A 25,678-nucleotide genomic window follows, 5' to 3' on the forward strand; every position below is an offset into this window, starting at 1 on the left:
GAGCTACTCACGGAACCAGTGTCCTGAAGTGACTTCCAGTAAGGGCTGCACAGCTCGCTTGGGTATGCGGGTCCCGCAGACAGGAAAAGAAGGCGACCAGCTCACAGGCTGAGGTAAAAACGTGAGCTTCCTGAATGCGGTGGGCGGCAATTAGCTCACTCTGGTCGGCAAAAGGGGGTGGAACCAACCGCTCTCCCAGGAGTACAAAGATGGCGCTGCTAAACACCTATAGGAAGACTGGGAGGAGTGGGCGGGGCCATGCACTGCCTCCAGACCCTTAATGAAGCAGTGGGCGGCGCAAGATGGGTGGGAGAAAAAGCCCGCCCGAAAGAAGGGCGTGGCCTCGCCTCAGATCAAGGCCCGAATAGAAGCTGGGGCCTAGATTAGAAACGGCGGCTGTCGGAGGATGCGGGGTAGCTCAGAGGCATTCCAAAGGCCGCACTGCCGCGGCGCTAAGTGGCCTGATACAACCCCAGGACAGAGGATTCAGGTGACGCTGCCTCAGAGGAAAGGGAGTTACTTTGCCCTAAACAGTGATTCCCTGATATCCATTCCCCACTGCCCAGAGTGGGAGCCAGTAAAACGCTACTGCCAGGGGGATGGGCGGGGGTTGCAGATACTTACCTTCCGTAGTCTTGTCCTAAGGAGAACCTGAGGAAAGAAAGGTACCTCATTATCCAGGTGAAGAAATCAAGACGTCCATAAGAAACCCCCTTAGTGGACGTCCGTGTCTCCATCGACCGACAGGCTCTGGTGGGCGAGTGGGTGGGAGACGGGTGTCAGGATCGATGGGTTCCCAAGACACACATCCGTGTTAGGGGCTCTTGATCCTGCCGGGTAGACGTATGAGGATACGGGGCGGCAGTACACGCCGTACTCATAGTCTCTTCGTGGGAACACAGATGTGACTATTCACTCTGTATCCCTCCGGAAACCTGAAAAGGAACGACGCACACTGAGGTAGATAAGGGTCTAATGAAAGACCCGTGTCCACCTCCTACTGACACTAAGCTAAACTGATTAATCGAGCGCCAGTCGGTGGGGTGTATACAGCGGAGGAGGAGCTAACTTTATTTGCATAGTGTCAGCCTCCTAGTGGCAGCAGCATACACCCATGGATCCTGTGTCCCCCAATGAAGCGATGGAGAAATAGGGGTTATTCATCATGAACACAAACAGCTTATTCTGAAAAGTTATCTGAAATGACAGATAAGCATTAAGAAATCTGAAATACTGTTGAAAAAAGGCAAGTAAGAACAAATAAATCAATGTGAAAATTGATTAGTTATTTCCAACATGTAATGTCTATCATTCTTTTTCATTTCTTTTTGATCCATGGCTCCTATAGTAGTGATGGCAGAATAGTTAGTCATTGCATATACTTCAGAACTATAGCTTCCTCATATTGTACGTGACCATGCTACTACTTCACTTTGATTAATAATTACTCTTTAAGACAGAGCAGTGTGTGTGAGAACCTGAGTCTCTAATTGTGCTGATCAAACCTCATATGTCCATATACCATTGAGACATTGATACTTTAGAAAAGGAGTCAGAAGAAGTCACACAGACAGAAGAGGGCAGGAACATTTTATTGGCCCTTTAAATTTCAGGTTGAAGTGGGCCCCTTTACCTCTTGAGCCCCTGTTCAACTGCATAGGTTACACTAGTAGTATGTCCACCTTAGGTGAGAGGCACACTGAGACACTGGTGAGGGTAGTGCAAAAGCCAGCAGAAGAATGGCATATTGGCCTCACATTAAGTCCCTGCATTAAGGTTCTGGTAGATCTAGTATCTCGCCACCCCTTTGTGTATATAAGATCAATGACTATGTTTTTATGCATGAATTTGGAAATGAAACCAAATATAACGAGTTATAAAAGTCTAAAATTTAATGGACGGAGACAATACAATAAAACTCAAACATGCATTTGGTAAGGAAGACTAATGGAAAAAGAAGTGTCCCTTAAAAGTTGACATCTGCTAAGAAACATCTATATTTTATATATGTACCCGTTAATTAAATACCTATAATTACCGTACTTCTGGCAGATAGATGTCTGAATGTCTTAAATGGATTAATTTTATCCAGTTGTTGAATGACAGCAATTGAAACACAGACTTTCAATAAATACAATAGACAATGGGCCTTTTGAATGCTTATCAGGAGTCATCCACAACCAATTATTGCAGTTATTATTCTGCCCATTCTTTATTGAACTCCAATCTTTTTTTTTCCACCTCACATCTTTGAGGTGGCCATTTGGAAGTGGCTTTCCATATCAAGTTCCTCCATGCCAAGTTATGACGAAAGAGTTTTAAAGTGAAGCAAAATAGTGCAAATAAATTCTTCCCACAATCTTGATGTACACCTCATGATGCTTTGTTCTGGTGACCTCCAGAAAGATATGAGTACATCTTCTGTAACATCCTTCAAAGAGAGCCCTCATTTTTCATGTACTTAAATGTTGTAGGTGAAGGATCATTGAGTTCTCTTAAGGATTGTCACTGAGTGAGCAGTTAATAGAAAGGCACAGGTTGGTTTTTTAAAAGTGTAGTTTGCACATTACCACTGATCCTATTTGCGTATTCTATGATCTCAACATGGCCATAACCCATGTAGTGCCGTTATGTAGCAGCATTGCAGGGATGCTTACATTTAATGCTGAATGTTATACGGAAGACGGGATTGAATGTCTGAATGTGTATCCTTAGGCAGACATTATTAGTCAACGTGATTTGGTCCCTGAGTCGTAGTGTCTCGAAATTTATTAAAAGTTGAAATCTTTTGTGGAAAAAGTCATTGTGGTCTCCAGAAAGCAGCTAATTAGTCAATCAGTATAAGTTTAGGTCAATAGCCTGCAGGATATCCTCCCTTTCTTGTATCTGAAGCTGCGGCCCATTTTCCTTTGGTCCGTACAATGGCCTGGACCACAGATCCAGATCTTTGTGAATAAACTACATTGTGATGACGTTTCCGGAGCTCATCTGCTATACTCTGGGGGGAAAAAAGACATAAGATGTATTTAACATATAATAAGACATTAAAGTCTATTTACACACTGTCTACAGATATCTCAGGGGCTGTCTCATTGTAGAAGGATCATCTTTATTCTCATATGCACAAGGAAAGACTAGAAGCAATAGGATGAAACTGAATGGGAGGAGACACAGATTAGATATCAGAAAAAACTTTTTGACAGTGAGAGTGATCAATGAGTGGAACAGGCTGCCACGAGAGGTGGTGAGTTCTCCTTCAATAGAAGTCTTCAAATAGAGGCTGGACAGATATCTGTCTGGGATGATTTAGCGAATCCTGCTTTGAGCAGGGGGTTGGACCAGATGGCCCAGGAGGTCCCTTCCAACTCTATGATTCTATGACACCAAAAATCTCTAACTCCTTAGGAGATGTGCACATGACATTTTTTTCTAGGAGAATGAAGCCAATACGATTTTCAAGTCGCTATTTGTTTGTCCAGAATCGTCTTTTTGAGTGTTTTTCAGGCATTTCCTGAAGAGATTTATAATTATTTGTTGCCATTTTCTTCAGCTTTTTGCTAGGGCATCTTTACAGTGTTTTTTTTTTTTAAAGAAAATTCTGGGATGAATTTGGGGCATTTTTTTTAAAATCCATTAAGCAATGGGTAAAACTCAACATTATAAGGTGAAAATGCCCAAAAAATGTACCAAAAGCCACCCATGAAACTTTTTTGCTTTTCCATTTCCATCTATTCTGTAGTATACAGCGTCCTCCAAGCGGAAAATGCTTGGAGAATGGTTAGGTCAGTTCTTTTTGCCACTTTGCATGTTTTTTTGGAATCCTAGAGTGGGTAAAAGATGTTTAGAAGCCTGAACATATGCACAAGTGTTTTTTTTACATAGCAAAGAATAGGAAGGATATTTTGAAAAATTTCTGACTGCTTTTTCAGGACATTTCATTGCAGACCCACACCAAATCAGCCTGAAAAAACCATTGTGTGTGTATATGTATATATCCTTATATAACAAAAATGGGGGGGCACCAACTGTACCAATCACAAATATATAAATGAAGGTTTAGGTGCAGCAACAGTGGAATAATAAACATGAGAAGAGAAGAAAAAAAAGAACCACTGCAAATAGCGCACACTGAACCAGTACAAAAACAATGTTTTATTGATGCAGCAATACAATTAAAAACATAATAAAAACATATGAAGCATCCCACAATATATAACAGTGAAGTATGGCATATCACACTTATAGATTATGCTGTAATAACCTGTATATCAACCATGTGGTCCAACCTCACTGCAATTAATCACAACAACCACCCCATAAACCTGCTCATGGAGACCAAGGGCCCTAAATTGCACAATCACTGCATGAAATAATTCCATGCATGTGTCCCTAAATATTCACTGGTTAGGGCACACAGGCCATAATAAGCGAACAGCAATATGGCCAATGCCCACAATCCAATATTCAATTGTACCACACAAAAATTACTCCAGAGCAACCAATAATAAGGTCGCAGTGAAAATACAGCTATAACCAAGTGGGTGCTACACCCAGGATCATACCCCACGCGTATCACTGCAACCCATGCAGCTTCATCAGGGGAGGTACACTGATCATGATCCAACAGCCTTATATACCTTACTAAGACTGGGGGCAGTTCACCTGTGGTGCATGTGCGAGTCATTTGAGTCTTAGTAAGGTATATAAGGCTGTTGGATCATGATCAGTGTACCTCCCCTGATGAAGCCGCATGGGTTGCGGCGATACGCGTGGGGTATGATCCTGGGTGTAGCACCCACTTGGTTATAGCTGTATTTTCACTGCGACCTTATTATTGGTTGCTCTGGAGTAATTTTTGTGTGGTACAATTGAATATTGGATTGTGGGCATTGGCCATATTGCTGTTGGCTTATTATGGCCTGTGTGCCCTAACCAGTGAATATTTAGGGACACATGCATGGAATTATTTCATGCAGTGATTGTGCAATTTAGGGCCCTTGGTCTCCATGAGCAGGTTTATGGGGTGGTTGTTGTGATTAATTGCAGTGAGGTTGGACCACATGGTTGATATACAGGTTATTACAGCATAATCTATAAGTGTGATATGCCATACTTCACTGTTATATATTGTGGGATGCTTCATATGTTTTTATTATGTTTTTAATTGTATTGCTGCATCAATAAAACATTGTTTTTGTACTGGTTCAGTGTGCGCTATTTGCAGTGGTTCTTTTTCTTCTCTTCTTATGTATATATCCTTAGGAAAAACTAAATGAACTCTTAAAATATATCTTGGGTTGCCATACTATAATTTGCATCTATAAACTAGATGAATACATTAATTTACCAATATCTGGTGGCAATAAAGTTTAAGAAATACCATGAAGAAGTTTTATATAAAACTTCCATTTCACCTCCCAATGCGGGTGGTCTTTTTTGTCCTCTCTCATTCTCGGGTCCCCTACCATATTTTACTTTTATGTATTGGTGCAATCTTGCGTTCACCATTCATTAACCTCCAGAAAACTTTTGCTGTATCTATACCTGGACAGTATCCTTCCACTAAAATCAGCAGCTTGTAATGTTACCAGTGTGATATGGTATAACAAGACACCCCACCATCTCTTAACCCCTTCATGACCAGAGGTATTTTCGTTTTTTGCTCCCATTCTTCCCACAGCCTTAGCTTTTTTATTTTTTGGTCACAATGACCATGTGAGGGCTTGTTTTTTGCGGGACAAGTTGTCATTTTGAACAATACCATTGATTTTATCAGGTAGTGAACTGGAAAACAGGAAAAAAATTCCAAGTTTGGTGAAATTGCAAAAAAAAAGTGCAATTCCACACTTGTTTTTTGTTTTGCTTTTTTACTAGGTTCACTAAATGCTAAAACTGACCTGCCACTATGACTCTCCATTACGAGTTCATAGACCACAAATATGGTTAGGTTCTTTTTTATTTAAGCGGTGAAAAATAATTCCAAAGTTAGTTGAAAAAAATTGCGCCATTTTCCGATACGCATAGCGTCTCCATTTTTTGTGATCTCAGGTTGGGGAGGGCTTATTTTTTGCGCACCGAGCTGACATTTTGAATTAAACAGTTTTGGTGCAGATATGATCTTTTGATTGCCCGTTATTGCATTTTAATGCAATGTTTGGCAACAAAAAAAAACGAAATTCTGGGGTTTTGTCTTTCTCTCGTTACGCCATTTAGTGATCCGGTTAATTCATTTTTTATATTGCTAAATTTTGAGATTCTGAAAGCGGCAATACCAAATATGTGGATATTTAATTTTTTTTTTATTGTTTTATTTTGAATGGAATGGGGGTGATTTGAACTTTTTCATTTTTTTATACTTTTAAAAACTTTTTTTTTTTTTTTTAACTTTTGGCACTCTTCAATAGTCTTCATGGGAGACTAGAAGCAGCCATAATCTGATCGGCTCTGCTACATACACAATGTGATCAGATCGCCTGTATTTAGCAGAATTGCTGACTTGCTATGAGCGCCAACCACCAGGCGGCACTCATAACAATCCAAAAGTGATAACCATAGAGGTCTGCAGGAGACCTCTGGCTGTCATGCCATTCCATCGGTGATCCGCGATCATGTGACTGGTTCACCGATGGACGGATTTCCATCCCGATTGCCGGAAGCTCATGTTAAATGCCGCTGTCAGAGTTTGACAGCGGCATTTAACGGATCACAATTATACCCTCCACTGTTCCGGACACATGGCAGCAGTTCAAAACAGCTGACATGTGCCGGGAAAGATGTGGGCTCACTGCCGGAGCCCACGTCAATGGGAGGGTGACCGACATTGGTGTACTATTATGCCTGATGTCAGAAAGGCGTTTATTAGAGCTAATGGCAGACCTTGTCACTAATTAACACCCTTGACACTAATTTATAATCAATGATTCATGCCTAGCCAATTGAAAAAAATCTCAAAAGACATCACTGACCTTTTCTATCGCTTCCTCTACAGTAGTGTCATTAGGAAACAGCTGATTGTGCACCCTTGCCAGCTCCACCGAATTCTCCACATCATAACCAAGCCATAGTGAGTTTATGATGACCTGAAAAAGACGACAACATACCAGTTATTTGCTAATGATGTTAGATAACGATCTTACCAATGAAATAATCTCACATGTATCATTATTATTATTATTTAATATAGCGCCATTTATTCCATGGTGCTTTACATGTGAGGAGGGGTATACATAATAAAACACAAGTACAATAATCTTGAACAAAACTAGTCACTGACTGGTACAGGAGGAGAGAGGACCCTGACTGTGAGTACTCACAATCTACAAGGAATGCGTGAGGATAGGTGAGGATACAGAAGGTGAGGGTAGAACTGGTCATGCAGCGGTATGGTGGAACATGCAATTTTCAGTCATACTGAGTATTTTGTAAAAAAAAAAAAAAAAAACACATGGTAAATGTAAATTCCACCAGTTTCCAATGCAATCTTAGACAGCCACAAGGACAGTTTGAGCAGCTGCGTAACTAAGTACCCCACTAAACATCTTTCCATACAGCATAGATGCCTGAGAGTGCGATTAGACCTTGATCCTCAAAGGCACAACTTTGGTGACACAATATGTTGGGTGAATGACTTTCAAAAAAAAAAAAATAATAATGCCTCAAGGTGCTCATGCACCGTAGATAGCTGTTGGATGAACGACAAGTGGATTCTGAGTACATGAATTTAATGTCTAATTTGGATTTTATTTTTTTTTCTCCTTGTTCTAGTCACTCTCCTCTTCTCACTTTCTTACCAGTGCTGTTGCGGTGGTGATTTTAGTTCCTCCAGAAGCTCCAACCACCATATGTACCTTATTGTCCTTATCCAATAAGACTGTTGGACACATTGAGGACTGGGGTCGTTTTCCTGCAAGAATTTTAGAAGTCAAGACCTCCAATGGTTTATCTAATCCATATTCTTTAATTTAATCTTTTTTAAAAGCACCAAGATACCTGGTCTGATAAAATTTGCTGGAGATGGTGGAATACCAAACCCATTAATTATCAATGGTGAGCTAAAATCATCCATCTCATCATTGTAGATGATCCCAGTTACATTGGAGCGAACTTTAGATCCAAAGCTGGAACAAGGAAAATATTTCAATAAAAATATTGGTGTGCATAAGGAACATATCTTCTCCCTAAAAAATTATTTTTTTTATGATGGCAGATTTGAGCATATATTCGAAATAAAGCACAGTAGTTCAGTGATTAGCATTGTAAACTTTAAAGTACTGGAATCCTAGGTTTGCATCCCATAAAGGACAGCATCTACATAGAGTTTGCATGTTCACCCCCTGTTTGGGTGGGTTAGCTTTGGGTACTCCAGGTAATAAAAAAAACAGATTACTACAACTTCCTAAATAATATGACTTTTAAACAAAGGTATAATTTGAAATGATTGAGTTCAAGTGTGAAATTTATAACAGGATCCCTGACTTGTTTCATTTGTAATTAGTGCCTTAACAATTCTTTGGGATACTTTTAGAAACCAGGATCATGGGTGCAAACGCTACCTCTATACCTCCTGTAACTAAAACTCGGCTTTAAAACTAAAACACTACATAAGCAGTAAAGAGAAAGTGAACAGTTTGTGTTTCCAACTAGTGTTAGCATGTCATCTGACAATAACTGTTAAAACCCAAAAGAATTCCTGATTGATTAGGACAAAACAAAAGGATTGGATAGGGTAAAAAAATATACAATTACCATAACTCATCCCTCATACACCCAGTTTTCGCTTACTATTGATTGATAGTGCTGGTGGCAGCCACAGCGCTCCCATCCTCTGCTACGACTGATAGGTGTGCTGTGCCATGGTTTTCTGGGGTGTAGAATACTGGCTCATAGTATTCTGATGGGTGAGTGGTATCATTTGAGATTTTATTTCTTAGATACTCAGCAAAATTATCCGAAGTTATGTTATTCATTATCTAAAAGAAGAAAAACATCTCTTCATAACAAATAAGACATGAAGAATGGACTATCAAGCTTTTGCTATTAACTGTTAGTATTGCTGTTCTGATTCGGAGATTAAGGTCTACGGTATACAGTTGTGGCCAAAAGTATTGACACCCCTGCAATTCTGTCAGATAATACTCAGTTTCTTCCTGAAAATGATTGCAAACACAAATTCTTTGTTATTATTATCTTCATTTAATTTGTCTTAAATGAAAAAGCACAAAAAAATTGTCCTAAAGCCAATTTAGATATAATTCCACACCAAACATAAAAAAGAGGGTGGACAAAAGTATTGGCACTGTTCAAAAAATCATGTGATGCTTCTCTAATTTGTGTAATTAACAGCACCTGTAACTTACCTGTGGCACCTAACAGGTGTTGGCAATAACTAAATCACACTTGCAGCCAGTTGACATGGATTAAAGTAGGCTCAACCTCTGTCCTGTGTCCTTGTGTGTACCACATTGAGCATGGAGAAAAGAAAGAAGACCAAAGAACTGTCTGAGGACTTGAGAAACCAAATTGTGAGGAAGCATTGGCAATCTCAAGGCTACAAGTCCATCTCCAAAGACCTGAATGTTCCTGTGTCTACAGAGCGCAGTGTCATCAAGAAGTTTAAAGCCCATGGCACTATGGCTAACCTCCCTAGATGTGGACGGAAAAGAAAAATTGACAAGAGATTTCAACGCAAGATTGTGCGGATGTTGGATAAAGAACCTCGACTAACATCCAAACAAGTTCAAGCTGCCCTGCAGTCCGAGGGTACAACAGTGTCAATCGGTACTATCCGTTGGCGTCTGAATGAAAAGGGACTTTATGGTAGGAGACCCAGGAAGACCCCACTTCTTACCCCGTGACATAAAAAAGCCAGGCTGGAGTTTGCCAAAACTTACCTGAAAAAGCCTAAAATGTTTTGGAAGAATGTTCTCTGGTCAGATGACACAAAAATAGAGCTTTTTGGGCAAAGGCATGAATATAGAGTTTACAGGAGAAAAATAGAGGCATTCAAAGAAAAAAATACGGTCCCTACAGTCAAACATAGCAGAGGTTCCCTGATGTTTTGGGGTTGCTTTGCTGCCTCTGGCACTGGACTGCTTGACCGTGTGCATGACATTATGAAGTCTGAAGACTACCAACAAATTTTGCAGCATAATGTAGGGCCCAGTGTGAGAAAGCTGGGTCTCCTCAGAGGTCATTGGTCTTCCAGCAGGACAATGACCCAAAACACACTTCAAAAAGCACTAGAAAATGGTTTGAGAGAAAGCACTGGAGACTTCTAAGGTGGCCAGCAATGAGTCCAGACCTGAATCCCCTAGAACACCTGTAGAGAGATCTAAAAATGACAGTTTGGAGAAGGCACCCTTCAAATATCAGGGACCTGGAGCAGTTTGCCAAAGAAGAATGGTCTAAAATTCCAGCAGAGCATTGTAAGAAACTCATTGATGGTTACCGGAAGCGGTTGGTCGCAGTTATTTTGGCTAAAGGTTGTGTAACCAAGTATTAGGCTGAGGGTGCCAATACTTTTGTCTGGCCCATTTTTTGAGTTTTGTGTGAAATTATCAATGTTTTGCTTTTTACTTCATTCTCTTTTGTGTTTTTTTCATTTAAGACAAATTAAATGAAGATAATACCAAAGAATTTGTGATTGCAATCATTTTCAGGAAGAAACTGAGTATTATCTGATAGAATTGCAGGGGTGTCAATACTTTTGGCCACAACTGTATACCAAAGCCAGTTGAAAAACAGAGCTGAATATTGAATAGAGTTAGCGGTGGTACACATGTTCGATTTCCACTCCATTCATTGTCTACGGGAGTGCTGGAAATAAGTGAGTGCTGTACTCGGCTTTTTCAAAGGTTACAGTCACACTTCCGTATGAAACGTCCGTGTGCTGCCCAGATATTTATAAAAACAGCACACAGACCCATAAAATTTCATGGATCTATTTCCACATCAGTGAAAATCATGGATCTGAGCGTGAGATCCGTGAGACTCTGAGCATGTCTTATTCTGATACGATATTGAAAATAGAACATACTCAATGGGTCTTTGCGTAGTCCAATAGAAAACCAAAACTTTGCACAGATTCGTAAATTTAGCCTAATTCTCACTTTTTTTCTGCTTAAAGGAGATACCCCTTTGAGTAGATAAAAGTGATAGCAAGATCACAATACACAAGATAGACACAATAAAGGAAACTGTTACTAATTTCTACATCTATCATGGAATTCCGATTCCTGGCTTTCCCTACATTTTCCAGTGTTATTTAGAATGGGGAATATTGGATATGGTGGTAAAGAGAAAAAAAAGAAAATATGTATTGAAGATTCCTAATGAAGTTAAACACTGTGGGGCTTAAAATTTCCCATGCACAAACAGAGCAATATACACCTAGAACTGTCTGAGACACAAAATATTATGAAATAAAAGTTATCTTTGTTATCTTCTTCCCAATATAGGATGTGTACAAGTATGGTCTACCTAAGGATGCAGGTGTAGGTGGCTGACGGCTGTGTAACACAGCCAGTACCTGCCTTTAGCAGAAGTGACTGATACTAGCTCTGATCGATGCCATTTAACCATGTAGATATTTCTGTCAATCACCAAGACTGTTAATTTTATTGTATACTGCAATACCAATGGTTTCTCCGATCCAAAAATAAAAAAAAAAATATCTAGGCATATTTGATATCGCCGCATTCATAAAAGTCTGGTCTAGCAAAATACAAAATCATTTAACCCATAAGGTAAACATTGTGAAGTAAAAAAAAAAAAAATCAGAATTGCAGTTTTTCGATTACCGCACCTTCTCCAGAAAAGGCAATAAATAGCGATCAAAATATCAGACATGCACCAGACTAGTATAAAATAAAAAAAATACAGCTTGGCATGCAAAAAAGAAGCAATCAAACAGGGCAATAAAACCATTGCAACTAAATAAACAAACAATAGGAGCGTGAACCAAGCAGGATAATTATTATACAATATAGTAATAAAATAGACATTAAATACTTGTCAGATAAAATTCTTGAATGACTGACTTGAAAAGTGACTAAATAACTAAAGTCCAAGGGCAGTAAGCTATAAATTCATGTACACAAGAGATGAATACCCCAGAAATTCCTGCATGGAAAGGTTATATTAAAGTAAAGTGACTGTGCAGTGATACAATGAAAGTTCACCCACTAAAACACACTTTTCTTCAATGGCTTTGTGATACTGAGGGCTGTTTGTTGAAGCTCGATTTGATGTTACAAGTGTATTCTGAGGGTCTCGTACATGTAAGTAGTTCCCCCATTTTATAATAATATGTACTCACTGAGGGATAGGTGCACTTTGAATTCCTATTTAACAGTATAATTAATTTTATTTTCTGGTTTTTTTTTGTAGGTGTGATTGACACTGACGTATTGGTCTGTAGTTCATAGATTTATATTTTGGAATTTATGTAACAGTGTGTCGATACAGTATGGACCTCACAGACTAGGTAATGGCACGGTCCATGGAAATGCTGTAATAAGACTTTATACATGAACTCTTATTCTGCATGAACTCCCATACATAAAAGCTGTTTTACCTCTGTTACATTCACAAACTTGGGATCTCCTAGCAAAGTTCTTTTAGCATAGGCAAAACGGAAAGCTTCTACTATGCGGTGGTAGGTCAGTCCAAGGGACTCAGGCTTTATGCTCAGGGGTGAAAAGTGAAAACCTGAGAGAATAAAACCATTAAAATATACATATAACATAAAAATAAATGTACATAACTATCACAACTGTTAGCCAAAATCCACATGTGTCCCTGAGGCTCTGTAGCAGATTCCATCAAAAATAGAAGAAAAAAAATACAATTCTAATAAAGTGACAGTTTTAATGGTGGAAATTTGACTTACTCCATTATGGTCAATGGGGTTTACATTAAAATATGACAACACAGCGATCTACATCTAGTACATGGCTTGAATAGTTGACACTTCTCCGCAGATCACTAAACCAGCCGCCAATGAGTCTCTCACCTTTTAGAATATTAAGGATCAGTCCAAGGACTGGGCCGCTCAGAGGAGCAGTAGGGCTGATCAAAGTGTAGTCTCCAAGTTGAAAACGAAGTGGTTCCTCAGTAATGTCAACTTCATAATTTCTGAGATCTTCCTCTGTAATAATTCCACCTGCAGCACAATGAAGGGATATCATTATAAGTCCAGATGTCCATGTCTACCAGGGCCAAAATGAAATAGTTTATGTATTTCCTTACCTGCTTGTTGGATGTCTCTCACAATTTGCTTGGCGAGTGTGCCAGTATAGAAGGATTCAGGATCATGAGCCAGGGTCTGCAGGGTATCTGCTAATTTAGGCAGCTTCACAATGTCTCCTTTCTGCAAGACAATACCCTGAGCATTGCAGAATACCTCACTGGAAGGGTATGGGAAAGAATTAGAGGGACAGCCCATTATTTGTCAGTAGTTTGAAAACACTGGAGTGTAAGAACGAGGCGTGAGATTTAGATGCATTTAGGAGTTAGATTTAGATGCATTTTGAATATTCTGGAAATTACAGTCATTGCTCTTCTATATTTTGGCTTGTAAATTTGGAATCTGTTAAACAACTGCAGATTATTATATATGAATTCTTGTCTATCTACAGGAATGTTTACATGTCTGACTTTTATAAATATGCAGTGGGACAAAATACCTGAGTGCACGAACTTAAAAGGGTTGTGCATGCATGTTAATTGATGAAATATCCCTAGGATAAGTCATCAGTATCATACTGATGGGGGTCTAACACCCGGCTCTCTCACCGATCACCTGTTATCAGCTCCGATGACAGACGGATGTTAATATTGAATAAATTAGAGCTTATTTTCATGCCCCAAAATGGCATTTCTTACCAAAGGGACTTGTCTTGTTCAATAGCTGTCTTGGATGAACTAAGACCCTGGGACAGACCCAGGCCAACAGGAAATCCCTCACGGGCTAACTTAATGCTTGGTTCAAACAGACGTTTCCATGGTAACTTGCCGTGCCGTTGGTGTGCTGCCTGATATCCCCGAATCTCCCCTGGCACTGCTATGGACAAGCCTCCTGTGGAAGATGTTGTTGTTATCAGAAGGTATAAGACATAGATGCAAAAAAGAAAAACAAACACAAAGGGGCTATTTATTCATTACTTTTATACCACTTTCAGGCGAAAAAAGTCACACATTTTTATGGAAAACTCATTTATGCAAAAATGTTGAGTTTATTAAGAGGAAGGACCTCGGGTGGCCTAACAGACTTACTAAAAGAAACCCTTCACGATGGGGCCATCATTTTTTCCTCACCTTGTTACAAGAGTCAGGACTGTTTTACTTATAGGTCTCTCTGGACAGAAAAGGACTTGTTTTTTGCTGGACAAGTTGTAGCTTTGAATGACGCCATTCATCTTACCTGGAAAACTTGAAAAAAATTCCCAGGGGGAGAAATCGTGCAAAAAACCCCCACAATTCTGACATTGTTTTTTAGGAATTCTTTTTACGGTGTACATACTGTGGTTCAAATGACATAGCAATATGATTCTATAGGTCAGTATGATTATGGCGATCACAAACATGTCCAGTTTTTTATTTTAGTGGTGAAAAAATTATTTGAGGGTTGTGTCGCCATTTTCCAAGATCCATAATGTTTGTGTGACGAGTCCGACTTATTTTTTGTAGGGAGAGACAACGTTTTTATTGATACGATTTTGGGATAGATGTGATGTTTTGATAATTTGTTACAGCATTTTTAGTGGAATTGCACCAACCAATAAAGGGAATTTTGGCATTCTTGAATTTTTTTGGTTTACAATGTTTACCGATCGGGTTAGTTAGTTTTAGATCTTTATAAATCTGACTTTTCTGTATGCGGCGATACTAAAAATGTATTTTTAATTTTATTTTTAACATCTTTAATTTTTAATGGGGGAAAATGGGATGTTTTGATCTGTTTTTTAAACTTTTTTTTTAAATTTCCCCTGTACTTGTTAGTCTCCTTAGGTGAGGTCACAGTCATCCTTTGAAGCATGGCCACAGGCAGGGTTTCAAAGGAGCTCCCTAATGAGAAGCACAGGAGGTCTACAGCAGACCATCAACTGTTATAGTGTAAGGGTCCCGTTACACATAGCGACGCTCCAGCGATACCAACAACGATACAACCTGGTAAGGATTGCTGGTACGTTGCTACATGGTCGTTAGCAAGCTGTCAAACAGGCAGATCTACTCAACGACGCAGCAACGATACGGCGATCCGTATAACGACCTCGGCGGTTGTTGGGACCTTGTCACACAGTAGCTATTCTGACGACTCAGACTTCGATAGGCTTGCTTCAGCATTGCCTTTTCCACGCCCCTCTGCTCCGATTAGTGGCCACTACTGTGCCATCACTATGCCGTTTGCTTCAGCGTCCCTGTCTGAGTCGCTAGTGCGCTGTTTATTCATGGATCCATAGTCACTGACACAGGGACACACGATTATTATAACTGTACATGATAAATGTTATGACTGCGTATAATTGATAGCTGGCCTATAAACGGAAACGCTATAAAGATCCTAACTTGAGACCACCAATCAGAGCTGAGGGCGCGTTGAAAAGACAAAGCAAAATCACGCCTGTGTCCCTGAGTCGCCAACGAGGTCGCTCATCGTTATGGCGCCAAACACAGCGATGCATGGTGGCCAGCGGGACACCAACGATCAAAAAATGGCCTAGGACATTCGAGCATGAGCAGCGATATCGCAACGGTGGGGCGGTCGCCGCTATATGTCACACGTAGCGAGATCACTGGCGAGGTCGCTGTTGCGTCACAAAACCTGTGACGTTTCACCGATTTCTCTAACTATCTCGCTATGTGTGAAGTACCCTTAAGAGTGGTGGACAATGTCACTTTACTTTCCTACCCCTGAAGACACCAATCGGATTATATGTCTAATGTCAATATGGTTGTGCGTCCTTGTAATATATTTTGTTGTGGTTATGAAGAGTACAGAATAGGATGTATAATGTAGGATAAGTATAGTGCATATGATAGGTGTCACTGACTGGTGGGTGTGAGCCTGGGGGTTGTAGCCCCTCTGTGCCACAAACCAGACTACCCTGGAAAGGGCGTGACTAGAACAGCTGCCTTGGTTTTCTCTGGAGCCTCTGATGGTGAGGTCAGGCTTGTGTGGCAGGAAGCTGCCAGGTGCCACTCCATGGTGGTGTCTGGTTGTGGCTGCTGATCCCACTTGGGGAGATGGTGGCTCGGCTGAGACACAGGGCAGGCTGGCTCGGCTGAGACACAGGGCAGGCTGGCTCGGCTGAGACACAGGGCAGGCTGGCTCGGCTGAGACACAGGGCAGGCTCCAAACGCGACATGGCGCCACCATTGATTCCAGCCAATTTTGCGTTCAAAAAGTCAAATGGTGCTCCCTCTCTTCCAAGCCCAGACATGTGCCCAAACAGTGGTTTACCCCAACATATGAGGCATCAGCGTACTCAGGACAAATTGCACACCAACTTTGGGAGTCTAATTTCTCCTGTTACCCTTGGGAAAATAAAAAAATTGGGGGCTAAAAAAATCACTTGTGGAAAAAATGATTTTTTATTTTCACGGCTCTGCGTTATAAACTTCTGTGAAGCACTTGGGGGTTCAAAGTGCTCACCACACATCTAGATAAGCTCCTTGGGGGGTCTAGTTTCCAAAATTGGGTCACTTGTAGGGAGTTTCCAAAATTGGGTCACTTGTAGGGGGTTTCCACTATTTAGGCACATCAAGGGCTCTGCAAACACAACATGACGACCTCAGAACATTCCATCAAAGTCTGCATTCCAAAACGGTGCTGCTTCCCTTCCGAACTCTCCCATGTGCCCAACAGTGGTTCCCCCCACATATGGGGTATCAGTGTACTCATGAAAAATAGCATAACTTTGGGGGTCTAATTTCTCCTGTTACCCTTGTAAAAATTAAAATTTGGGGGCGAAATGTCTTAGTTACTCACCGGTTAACGGTGTTTTTCGGAGTCCATGACAGCACCACCTGAGAGAGGGGATCCGCCCTTCAGGAACAGGAAACCTACAGATACAAAAGGGCGGCACCTCTCCCACGCATCAGTTGGATTACAGAGCACAAGAGGACCACAATGGTTAATAGCAAAATTATATACAGTACTTTACACAACTATTCTTTACCAGTGTACATACAAGAGGAAGAAGTGCACACCCAAATTTAAACTAAAGGGAGGGAATATACGGGTGCTGTCATGGACTCCGAAAAACACCGTTAACCGGTGAGTAACTAAGACTTTATCGGTCGTCCATGACAGCACCATCTGAGAGAATTACAGAGAGTAAAACTATTTAGGGAGGGACTACAGCCTGCAGTACCCTTATACTAAAAGAGAGGTCTGTGGAAGCACCCAAGTCTAGCCTATAATGACTATAAAAGGTGCTCGGAGAGGACCAAGTAGCCGCCTTACATATCTGGTCAATGGACACTTCTGACCATTCGGCCCACGAGGTCGCCATGGCTCTGGTGGAATGCGCCCTCAGCTTCCGGGGTGGCGACCTGCCTTTTGAGGTGTATGCTATTGAGATCGCTTCTCTAACCCACCTGACTAGTGTACTTTTTGACGCTCTACAACCTTTCCTAGGGCCATGATGAGAGACAAACAGGGCATTATCTTTTTTCCAGGGATCGGTAACTGCCAGATATTCTATGAGGCATTTCCTAACATCCAAGGTGTGAAGCTTCTCTTCCTTCTCATTAGCTGGATTAGGGAGGAAAGATGGAAGGACTATCTCCTGTGTCCTATGAAAGCTGGAAACTACCTTAGGTAAATTTGCCGGATCAGGTCTGAGTATTACCCTATCGTCCTTGAACTGTATATAAGGAGGACGTCTAGATAATGCCTGGATGTCGCTTACCCTACGAGCTGAGGTTAGAGCTACCAGGAAGGCTACTTTGAGGGACAGGTTCTTTATGGAAGCTGATGAGATAGGTTCGAATGGGGCTTCTGTCATAGCCGTGAGGACTAGGTTCAAGTCCCACGGCATGAATCTATCCTTCGCTATTGGCGTGGATCTACCTACTGCCTTAATGAATCTACTGATCCAGTAATTACCCGCGATGTTGCAGCTAAAGAGGGCCCCCAAGGCTGATACTTGTACTTTAAGGGTACTAGTGGAGAGCCCCCTATCCAGACCTTTCTGAAGAAACTCTAAGATTTGGTTTACAGGTGCTGAAGCGCCAGCGACCACTCCAGAGTTCTGCAGGAATTTTTTCCAAATTCTGGCATAGATTTTGGAAGTGATGACTTTTCTACTTTTAAGTAGGGTGCTAATCAGGTCTGGGGAGAAGCCTTTTTCTCTCAGTAGTGTCCGTTCAAACTCCACGCCATCAGATGTAGGCCAGCCACCTGAGGATAGAACACAGGGCCCTGGGATAGGAGATCCGGGATGTCCGGAAGGACCCAAGGGTCGGACACTGACATGGTCCTGAGGCAAGAAAACCAAGCCCTCCTGAGCCAAAATGGAGCGATAACTATCACCCTTGCTCTGTCTCTCCTGATTTTCTTCATCACCAGGGGTAGTAGCGATAGGGGAGGGAAGGCGTATGCTAGCCCGAAGTCCCACTTTATCAGAAAGGCATCTACCGCCAGGGGGTTCTCTCTGGGATTTAGGGAGCAAAATTGTTTTAATTTTCTGTTTTCCCTGGTAGCGAAGAGGTCTACCTCTGGTTGTCCCCATCTTTGTACAATCAGGTCGAAGATGGAGGTGCTTAGGGACCATTCTCCTTGTTTTAGTGGATTGCGGCTTAGGAAATCTGCTGTGATATTTTCCTTCCCTTTTATATGTAGAGCTGTTAAAGATTGAAAATGCTGCTCTGCTAGCCGGAATAGCCGTTCTGCCACATTCATCAGGGGTTTGGAACGAGTCCCGCCTTGGTGGTTGATATAAGCCACGGTGACCTGATTGTCGGAGAACATTCGCACATGATGGCCCTGTAGATACACAAGTAGCTCCTTAGCTGCCTGCTCTACCGCTGTCAACTCTTTCAGATTAGATGACATTTCTATCTGATGATGCTCCCATAGGCCCTGTACCAGAATCTCACCCATATGAGCCCCCCAACCGGAAGGGCTAGCATCCGTGGTGATTATGCGGGATATGTCATACTCCCAGGGGACCCCTTTGGATAAATTATCCTTGACTAGCCACCACTCTAGGGACTCCCTTGTGTTTCGGGACAAGGTTAGCTGACCCTCCAAGTAACCCCCAAGGACTCTTTGATGCCTTAAGACCTCGCCCTGCAGTTTTCTTGTATGAAATTGTGCCCACTGGACTGCCGGGATACAGGACGAGAGGGAACCCAGAAGGGACATGGCTTTCCTGAGGGACATGGTAGGGTTATTGCAAGTGTTCAGGACCTGATAGTGTAGGCGAGCAAGCTTCTCCGGGGGCAGACGGCATTCCTGTTTCTCAGAGTCTAGGATCAGGCCCAAGAACTGTTGGACTCTCACCGGCTGTAACCGAGACTTTTTAATGTTAAGCAGCCATCCTAACCCCTCTAGGGCAGACATTGCCCTTTGTAGTTGTTCCAGACAATGTTTTGCTGTTTTCCCTACGATCAGGAATGTCCGATTCACGTAGATGGGCCATAACTTCCGCTACAACTTTGGTAAACACACGGGGAGCGACTGCCACCCCAAAGGGGAGGGCCGCATATTGAAAATGTTGGACTGACCCATCTAGCTGAACCGCCACTCTGAGAAACCGCTCATGGGCTGCATGAATGGGAATATGGTAGTAAGCGTCTTTTAAATCTAAGACCACCATAAAACAGTTTTGAAACAGTAATTTTATTGTTGATTTAATTGTCTCCGTCTTAAACGGGCGTATGACCAGGAATTCGTTGAGGGATTTAAGGTTTATTATAGTTCTGAAGGACCCATCTGGTTTGCGGATCAGGAACAGGGGAGAGTAAAACCCTTTCCCTGTTTCTCCCTCTGGGACCACCGTCAGGACCCTCTTACGGCAGAGATCATGCACCTCGGCCTCCAGGGCAGCTTGTTCTGGTGTGGAAGACCTGAGCGGGGTGACCTTAAATCGATCTTGGGGAACCCGGGCGAATTCTAGGCGTAGACCCGCAGCTATCACCCCCAGTATCCATTTATTATTGGAAATCAAGGACCAGGCTGGGTAGAAGGCAGCTAGTCTCCCCCCTACCGGGGCAACTAGTCATTGGGGAGGTTTTTTAGTGTCACGTGCTGGACCTTCTTGACGCCCCCCTCCTCCGAACATGAAACCTGTACCTCTCCTTCTTTTGTCCTCCCATCTGCCCTGATCTCTGGATGGCCTTCTACGGAAATAGCCTTTCCTGGTCGTCTGTAGGAAGGATTCGGTAGACTGGGGAACTTCTTTTTATCATCCCCGGCTTTCTCTAAGACTTCATCCAAGACTGGGCCAAACAGATATTCACCCTCACATGGAATGGAGCAGAGTCGTGATCTGGCCTGGATATCTCCCGGCCAGCATTTTAACCAAAGGGCCCTTCGAGCTGCGTTAGATAAACTCGCAGTTCAGGCTGCCATCCTCGCAGAGTCCGCTGAAGCATCCGCCAAAAAAGCTGCCGCACTTTGGATGATTGGCAGCGTTTTCCTGATAGAAGCTCTTGAGACTCCGTCCTTTAGTTGGGAATCCAATTGGTCTAGCCAGACCATCATGGATCTGGCCGTACATGTGGCAGCTATCGCTGGTCTTAGAGCACCTGCTGACATCTCCCAAGTTCCCTTCAAAAAGGAGTCTGCTTTCTTATCTAACGGGTCTTTTAAGGAGGCCATGTCGTCAAAGGGAATGGAGGATTTGGCTACTGCCGCGTCCAGTTTAGGGGCTTTATCCCATCTGTTTACCACTGGGTCGTCAAATGGGTACCTCCGCTTGAAGGCCGGAGGTAAGGAGCCTCTTTTTTCAGGTCTCTTCCATTCCCTATCTATTAGGCTCTGGACTTTATCATTTAATGGAAAGGCCTTCCGCTTCCTGGGATCTAGACCCCCGAACATCACGTCCTGAGCTGAAAGTTCCGGTTTTGTGTCTGCTACCCCCATGGTGGACCTTATTGCTTTAACTAGCTTATCCATCTGGTCTAAGGGGAAGCAGAATCGACTCGAGTCTTCCTCTGAAGAAGACGAAGTGGAGGCCAGGGAATCTGAAGAGTCATCGATCCTTAGGGCGGTCGAGGACTCTGAACCTGAGAAACTACATTCTCTTCCCCTAGAGGAATCCTTTTTAGATAGGGCCTTTATCTCTGTCCTGATTATGTCCCTCAGGCTTGTGGTGAAGTCCGGCGTTTCTTCCGCTACCTGTATGGACAGGGGAGAGTGTAAGGGCCTGTCAATCTACCCCAGGGCCAACGTCCCCTTCCACCCCTACCGTTTGTCTCACGCATGGCTGACACAACTTTTTAGGGTGGCCGTCCGGCAAGGGGCAACTACAGAGGTCACATTCCCTGTGCTTCTGTTTTCCTGTAGGTTTCCTCCCCTGCGAACAAAACATAAGGGAACAATGCATCAGGGTACATTCACGGAGATCTCTTACCCATGCAGATGAGGCAGGTACCGGATCACGGAGGAAGGCAGGAGGGTCCTTTAGCCTGGAGGAACTTCTGTGGCTTTGTTCGCCCGTCCGTTTCTGTTTCTTCTGCTGGCCACTCGCATGCGGTTTCACTGTGGCCTGTTTCTGTGGGTGCTCCTGCACCTTGTCCAGCTGCTCTAAGGGGGCTTCTGTCGTATCCATCGCTGGCCTTCAGAAGCACCCCAGCAGCGTCACCTCCTGCCTTTTAAGGCCTCCTTGTCCGGGTCAGCAGGGTTCTCGTGCGCACCCCCCACCCGGGACCCCCCCGCGACCCTCCCCCCGCAAGCTCCGGTCCTCCCCCCCCCACGCGCCGCCCAGGACCGCCGCGCACACGCGGCGCGCGCCGGAAGCCTGCCGGCACTCGACTTCCGGTTTCGGCGACCCCGGCCCCGCCCCCTCCGCCACGTCACTTCCGCCGCCCGTCTGAGGCTTGCGGGGGACGCGCAGAAGGAGCAGGCACGGCGCCCCCTGGCTCAGACCAGGCCACAGCCCCCACGCGCGCCGACCTGCGCCGCCGACCGGGCGCCACCGCCGGCCCGGCCGGAAGAGAGAGAGCGGCCACGGGGAGAGCGCACCAGGAGGGGCCCGGGTCATACATACCTCCTGGTGCGGCAATATGGAGGCGGCTGTCCACCGGACCCCTGGCTCCCACCTGCTCTCACCACCGTCGTGGAGACCTGCCCGGCCCCACCGTGGCGCTTCCAGGGACCCGAGCTTGACCGAGGTAGGAGACCCCCTCGCTACCTGGGTCGGTCAGCCGGCCTGGGAATCCCTCGGCGACTCCATGATGGACGATCTGAAGGAAGTCCCGTCCTCTAGGAATAGGAAACCAACTGATGCGTGGGAGAGGTGCCGCCCTTTTGTATCTGTAGGTTTCCTGTTCCTGAAGGGCGGATCCCCTCTCTCAGGTGGTGCTGTCATGGACGACCGATAAAGATCATTTTTTTGGAAAAAAAATGATTTTTTATTTTCACGGCTCTACGTTATAAACTTCTGTGAAGCACTTGGAGGTTCAAAGTGCTCACCACACATCTAGATAAGTTCCTTAAGGGGTCTAGTTTCCAAAATGGGGTCACTTGTGGGGGGTTTCCACTGTTTAGACACATCAGGGGCTCTCCAAACGCAACATGGTGTCCGATCTCAATTCCAATCAATTCTGCATTGAAAAAGTCAAGTGGTGCTCCATCTGTTCCAAGCCCTGCCATGCGCCCAAACAGTGGTTTACCCCCACATATGGGGTATCGGCGTATTCAGTAGAAATTGCACAAATTTTGTGGTTCATTTTCTCTTTTTACTCTTGTGAAAACAAAAAAATTGATTCTGAAGTAAAATATTTGTAAAAAAAAAAAAAAAAAAAAAGTAAAATGTTTATTTTTCCCTTCCATATTGCTTCAGCTCCTGTGAAGCATGTAAAGGATTAATAAACTTCTTGAATATGGTTTTGAGCACCTTGAGGGGTGAAAGTTTTAGAATTTTGTCACTTTTGGGTATTTTCTGTCATATTGACCTCTCAAAGTGACCAAATGTGATGTGGTCCCTAAAAAAAATGGTTTTATAAATTTTGTTGTAAAAATGAGAAATTGCCGGTCAACTTTTAACCCTTATAACTTCCTAACAAAAAAAAATTTTGGTTCCAAAATTGTGCTATGTAAAGCAGACATGTGGTAAATGTTATTTATTAAGTATTTTTTGTGACATATCTCTGATTTAAGGGCATAAAAATTAAGTTTGAAAATTGCAAAATTTTTAAAATTTTCGCCATATTTCCATTTTTTTCATAAATAAACGCAAGTCATATCAAAGAAATTTTACCACTAACATGAAGTAAAATATGTCACGAAAAAATATTCTCAGAATCAGTGGGATAAATTAAAGCGTTCCAGAGTTATAACCTCACAGAGTGACTGTGATCAGAATTGTAAAAATTGGCCTGGTCATTAAGCTGCAAATTGGCTCTGTCACTAAGGGGTTAATCTTCAATGGAGCACCTTTGTTAGTTACTAACTGAAACAGAACACCCCACAAAACATGCCATTTTGAAAATGCCCTAATTGAAAGCCATTATCCCTAGATATTCAATACTATTCACTTGTATTTGTTGTATTAATGTAATGGCTTATTGGGATATACACACTGTATATTTATTTATTTTACTCATTTATATAGAGCCATTAATCCCACAGCGCTTTATAGACATTATCGGCACTCTCCCCATTGGGGCTCACAATCTAGATTCTCTAGCCGCATGTCTTTGGAGTGTGGGAAGAAACCGGAGTACCAGTAGAAAACCCACGCAAACACGGGGAGAACATACAAACTCAAATATAGTTATTAAAACTCACTAATTTGGTTTCATCCTGTTTCACATCATGGTCATGGCCGCCATCAGGGCATTACTGCCCTAACTGGCGTATGGGGTCCGATCAGCAGAGGGGGCCCGCATCGGGCCCCGTCACTTCTGCCCATCGGGCCCCACTGCCCCAGCGGCAGGTGTCTGCACTGTTCCAGTGTCCACATTCATGATAGGTTGGCACACTGGGCTGTGGGAGGAGGTGAGGAGAGCGGTATAAAGGAGCACAAATGCAGGGGGGATGGAATGGGAATGTTCTGTGAGACTCCTCCCTAATGAGTCATGCACTTCTTAAGATTGGCTGCTTAGTCTGTGCACATGATCAGTGACATCATTAAGATCCTTCAGTAAGTTGCTGACGGTTATGAAGTGTAGGAGTCACTCTCTGACAGTGCAGCCTCAGTGCACACAGTGGTATTGCAGTCTGTCAGACAGGGAGAGAGGTCACAATGGGCAGGAGATGAGGCAGCCACGTTACATAGACGATTTCTACTTGTCTGCTATTAATTTCTGTTTTTGCTGCTGTGCCTACTGTGGGTGAGGAATGAAAAGTGATCTGAGGCCGACTGTGCACAGATCTAGGAATACCTAAAATAACTGTAGTCAGTCAGTAGTGAGTGTCAAACACATGGCTCCTACCTGAAATAGCAGTGTTCAACCCCTTAATCCCTTCACCCGTTGGTGATTTTCCATTTTTCCTTTTTTGCTCCCTGTTATGATTGAGTCACCATAGGAGGCAAAAACAGAAATGCTAGCTAAGTCCAGAAAACCAGAGAGGTTGGCAGCTATCGGATTGCTGACCCCTGATCCTATCACAACAACTAACAGTAGCCGTGGGGGGTTCCTACGATGCCCTAGACCCCTCGATCACAGCCGGAGAATTAAATAGGCCTAAAGAAAGAAAGGGGAAATCTAAACTGCCCCAGAGCAGACCCCAAAGCAATAGGCAGCCCCCAACATATAATGACGGTGAAGCAAGATGAAAACACTAACACAGACAGAAAGATAGACTGAGCAAAGGCAGGGCCCAAGCTAGCTAGATAGGAAAGGACAGGAAGGCTGCTGTCTGCAATCCGTGAAAAACCCTATGAAAATAAGAGCCAACAGACTGACAGTGAAAAAGGCCCTGAAGACGCTAGGCTTCAAAAAAGCTATGTTAGTACTCAGGAATATTCTGAAGACAGAGCAACCGGCAAAAGGAGATTCAGCTACCCCAGCAGGGAATGGCAGAATCCAGAAAAGCAAGGAAAACAAAAACAAAACACAAATGCTAACAGGCAAAGCAGAAAACTTAGCTTTAGAGGAGCAGGAATCAGACTGGTGTCCTAGAAGTCCACAGAGAAACCACCCGCAGGGCAGAAGGGCGTCGGCAGCCTTATATCCAGTCCGTGACTCCACTCAGCCAGTCATCCTCATGAGGCTCAGGTGCCTGATAATCAGGCTCATTACGTTCCTTTACCAGAATAGGGAGTTCACCAGACCTCAGTGACGAAGGGGAAAATGAACTCACAACAGCTCCCCTTCTTCTAAGGCCATAAATTTTTTATTTTTCCAGCCTCATTGCCGTGTGAAGGCTTATTTTTCACGGGACGAGTTATACTTTTGAATGACACCACACATTCTACCACATAGTGTACAAGATAACAGGAAAAAAAAATCATTGAAATTGCAAAAAAAAGTGCAACTGCACAATGTTTTTTGGGGGTAT

At 43.2% G+C, this 25,678-nt stretch overlaps 1 protein-coding gene across 2 annotated transcripts in view; it reads right to left on the reverse strand.

Moving 5' to 3' along the window:
* Window positions 1–1,867: 1,867 nt before the first annotated feature.
* The window catches only part of GGT1 (gamma-glutamyltransferase 1), a 198,469-nt gene continuing 174,658 nt past the window's right edge, over window positions 1,868–25,678 (reverse strand). For both annotated transcript variants that reach the window (XM_073563777.1, XM_073563778.1), the window contains 9 exons: window positions 13,885–14,077; window positions 13,249–13,406; window positions 13,013–13,162; window positions 12,575–12,708; window positions 8,782–8,969; window positions 7,990–8,117; window positions 7,791–7,903; window positions 6,966–7,079; window positions 1,868–2,998 (listed from right to left, as the gene is read on the reverse strand). In XM_073563777.1, coding sequence (XP_073419878.1) covers window positions 2,852–2,998; window positions 6,966–7,079; window positions 7,791–7,903; window positions 7,990–8,117; window positions 8,782–8,969; window positions 12,575–12,708; window positions 13,013–13,162; window positions 13,249–13,406; window positions 13,885–14,077 — 1,325 coding nt within the window. In that variant the 3' untranslated portion in view covers window positions 1,868–2,851. The remainder of the gene's footprint in view (window positions 2,999–6,965; window positions 7,080–7,790; window positions 7,904–7,989; window positions 8,118–8,781; window positions 8,970–12,574; window positions 12,709–13,012; window positions 13,163–13,248; window positions 13,407–13,884; window positions 14,078–25,678) is intronic.

The sequence above is a fragment of the Dendrobates tinctorius genome, unplaced genomic scaffold (assembly GCF_039654945.1).
Source record: "Dendrobates tinctorius isolate UK_male_01 unplaced genomic scaffold, ASM3965494v1 ptg000397l, whole genome shotgun sequence".
Lineage (NCBI taxonomy): Eukaryota > Metazoa > Chordata > Amphibia > Anura > Dendrobatidae > Dendrobates > Dendrobates tinctorius.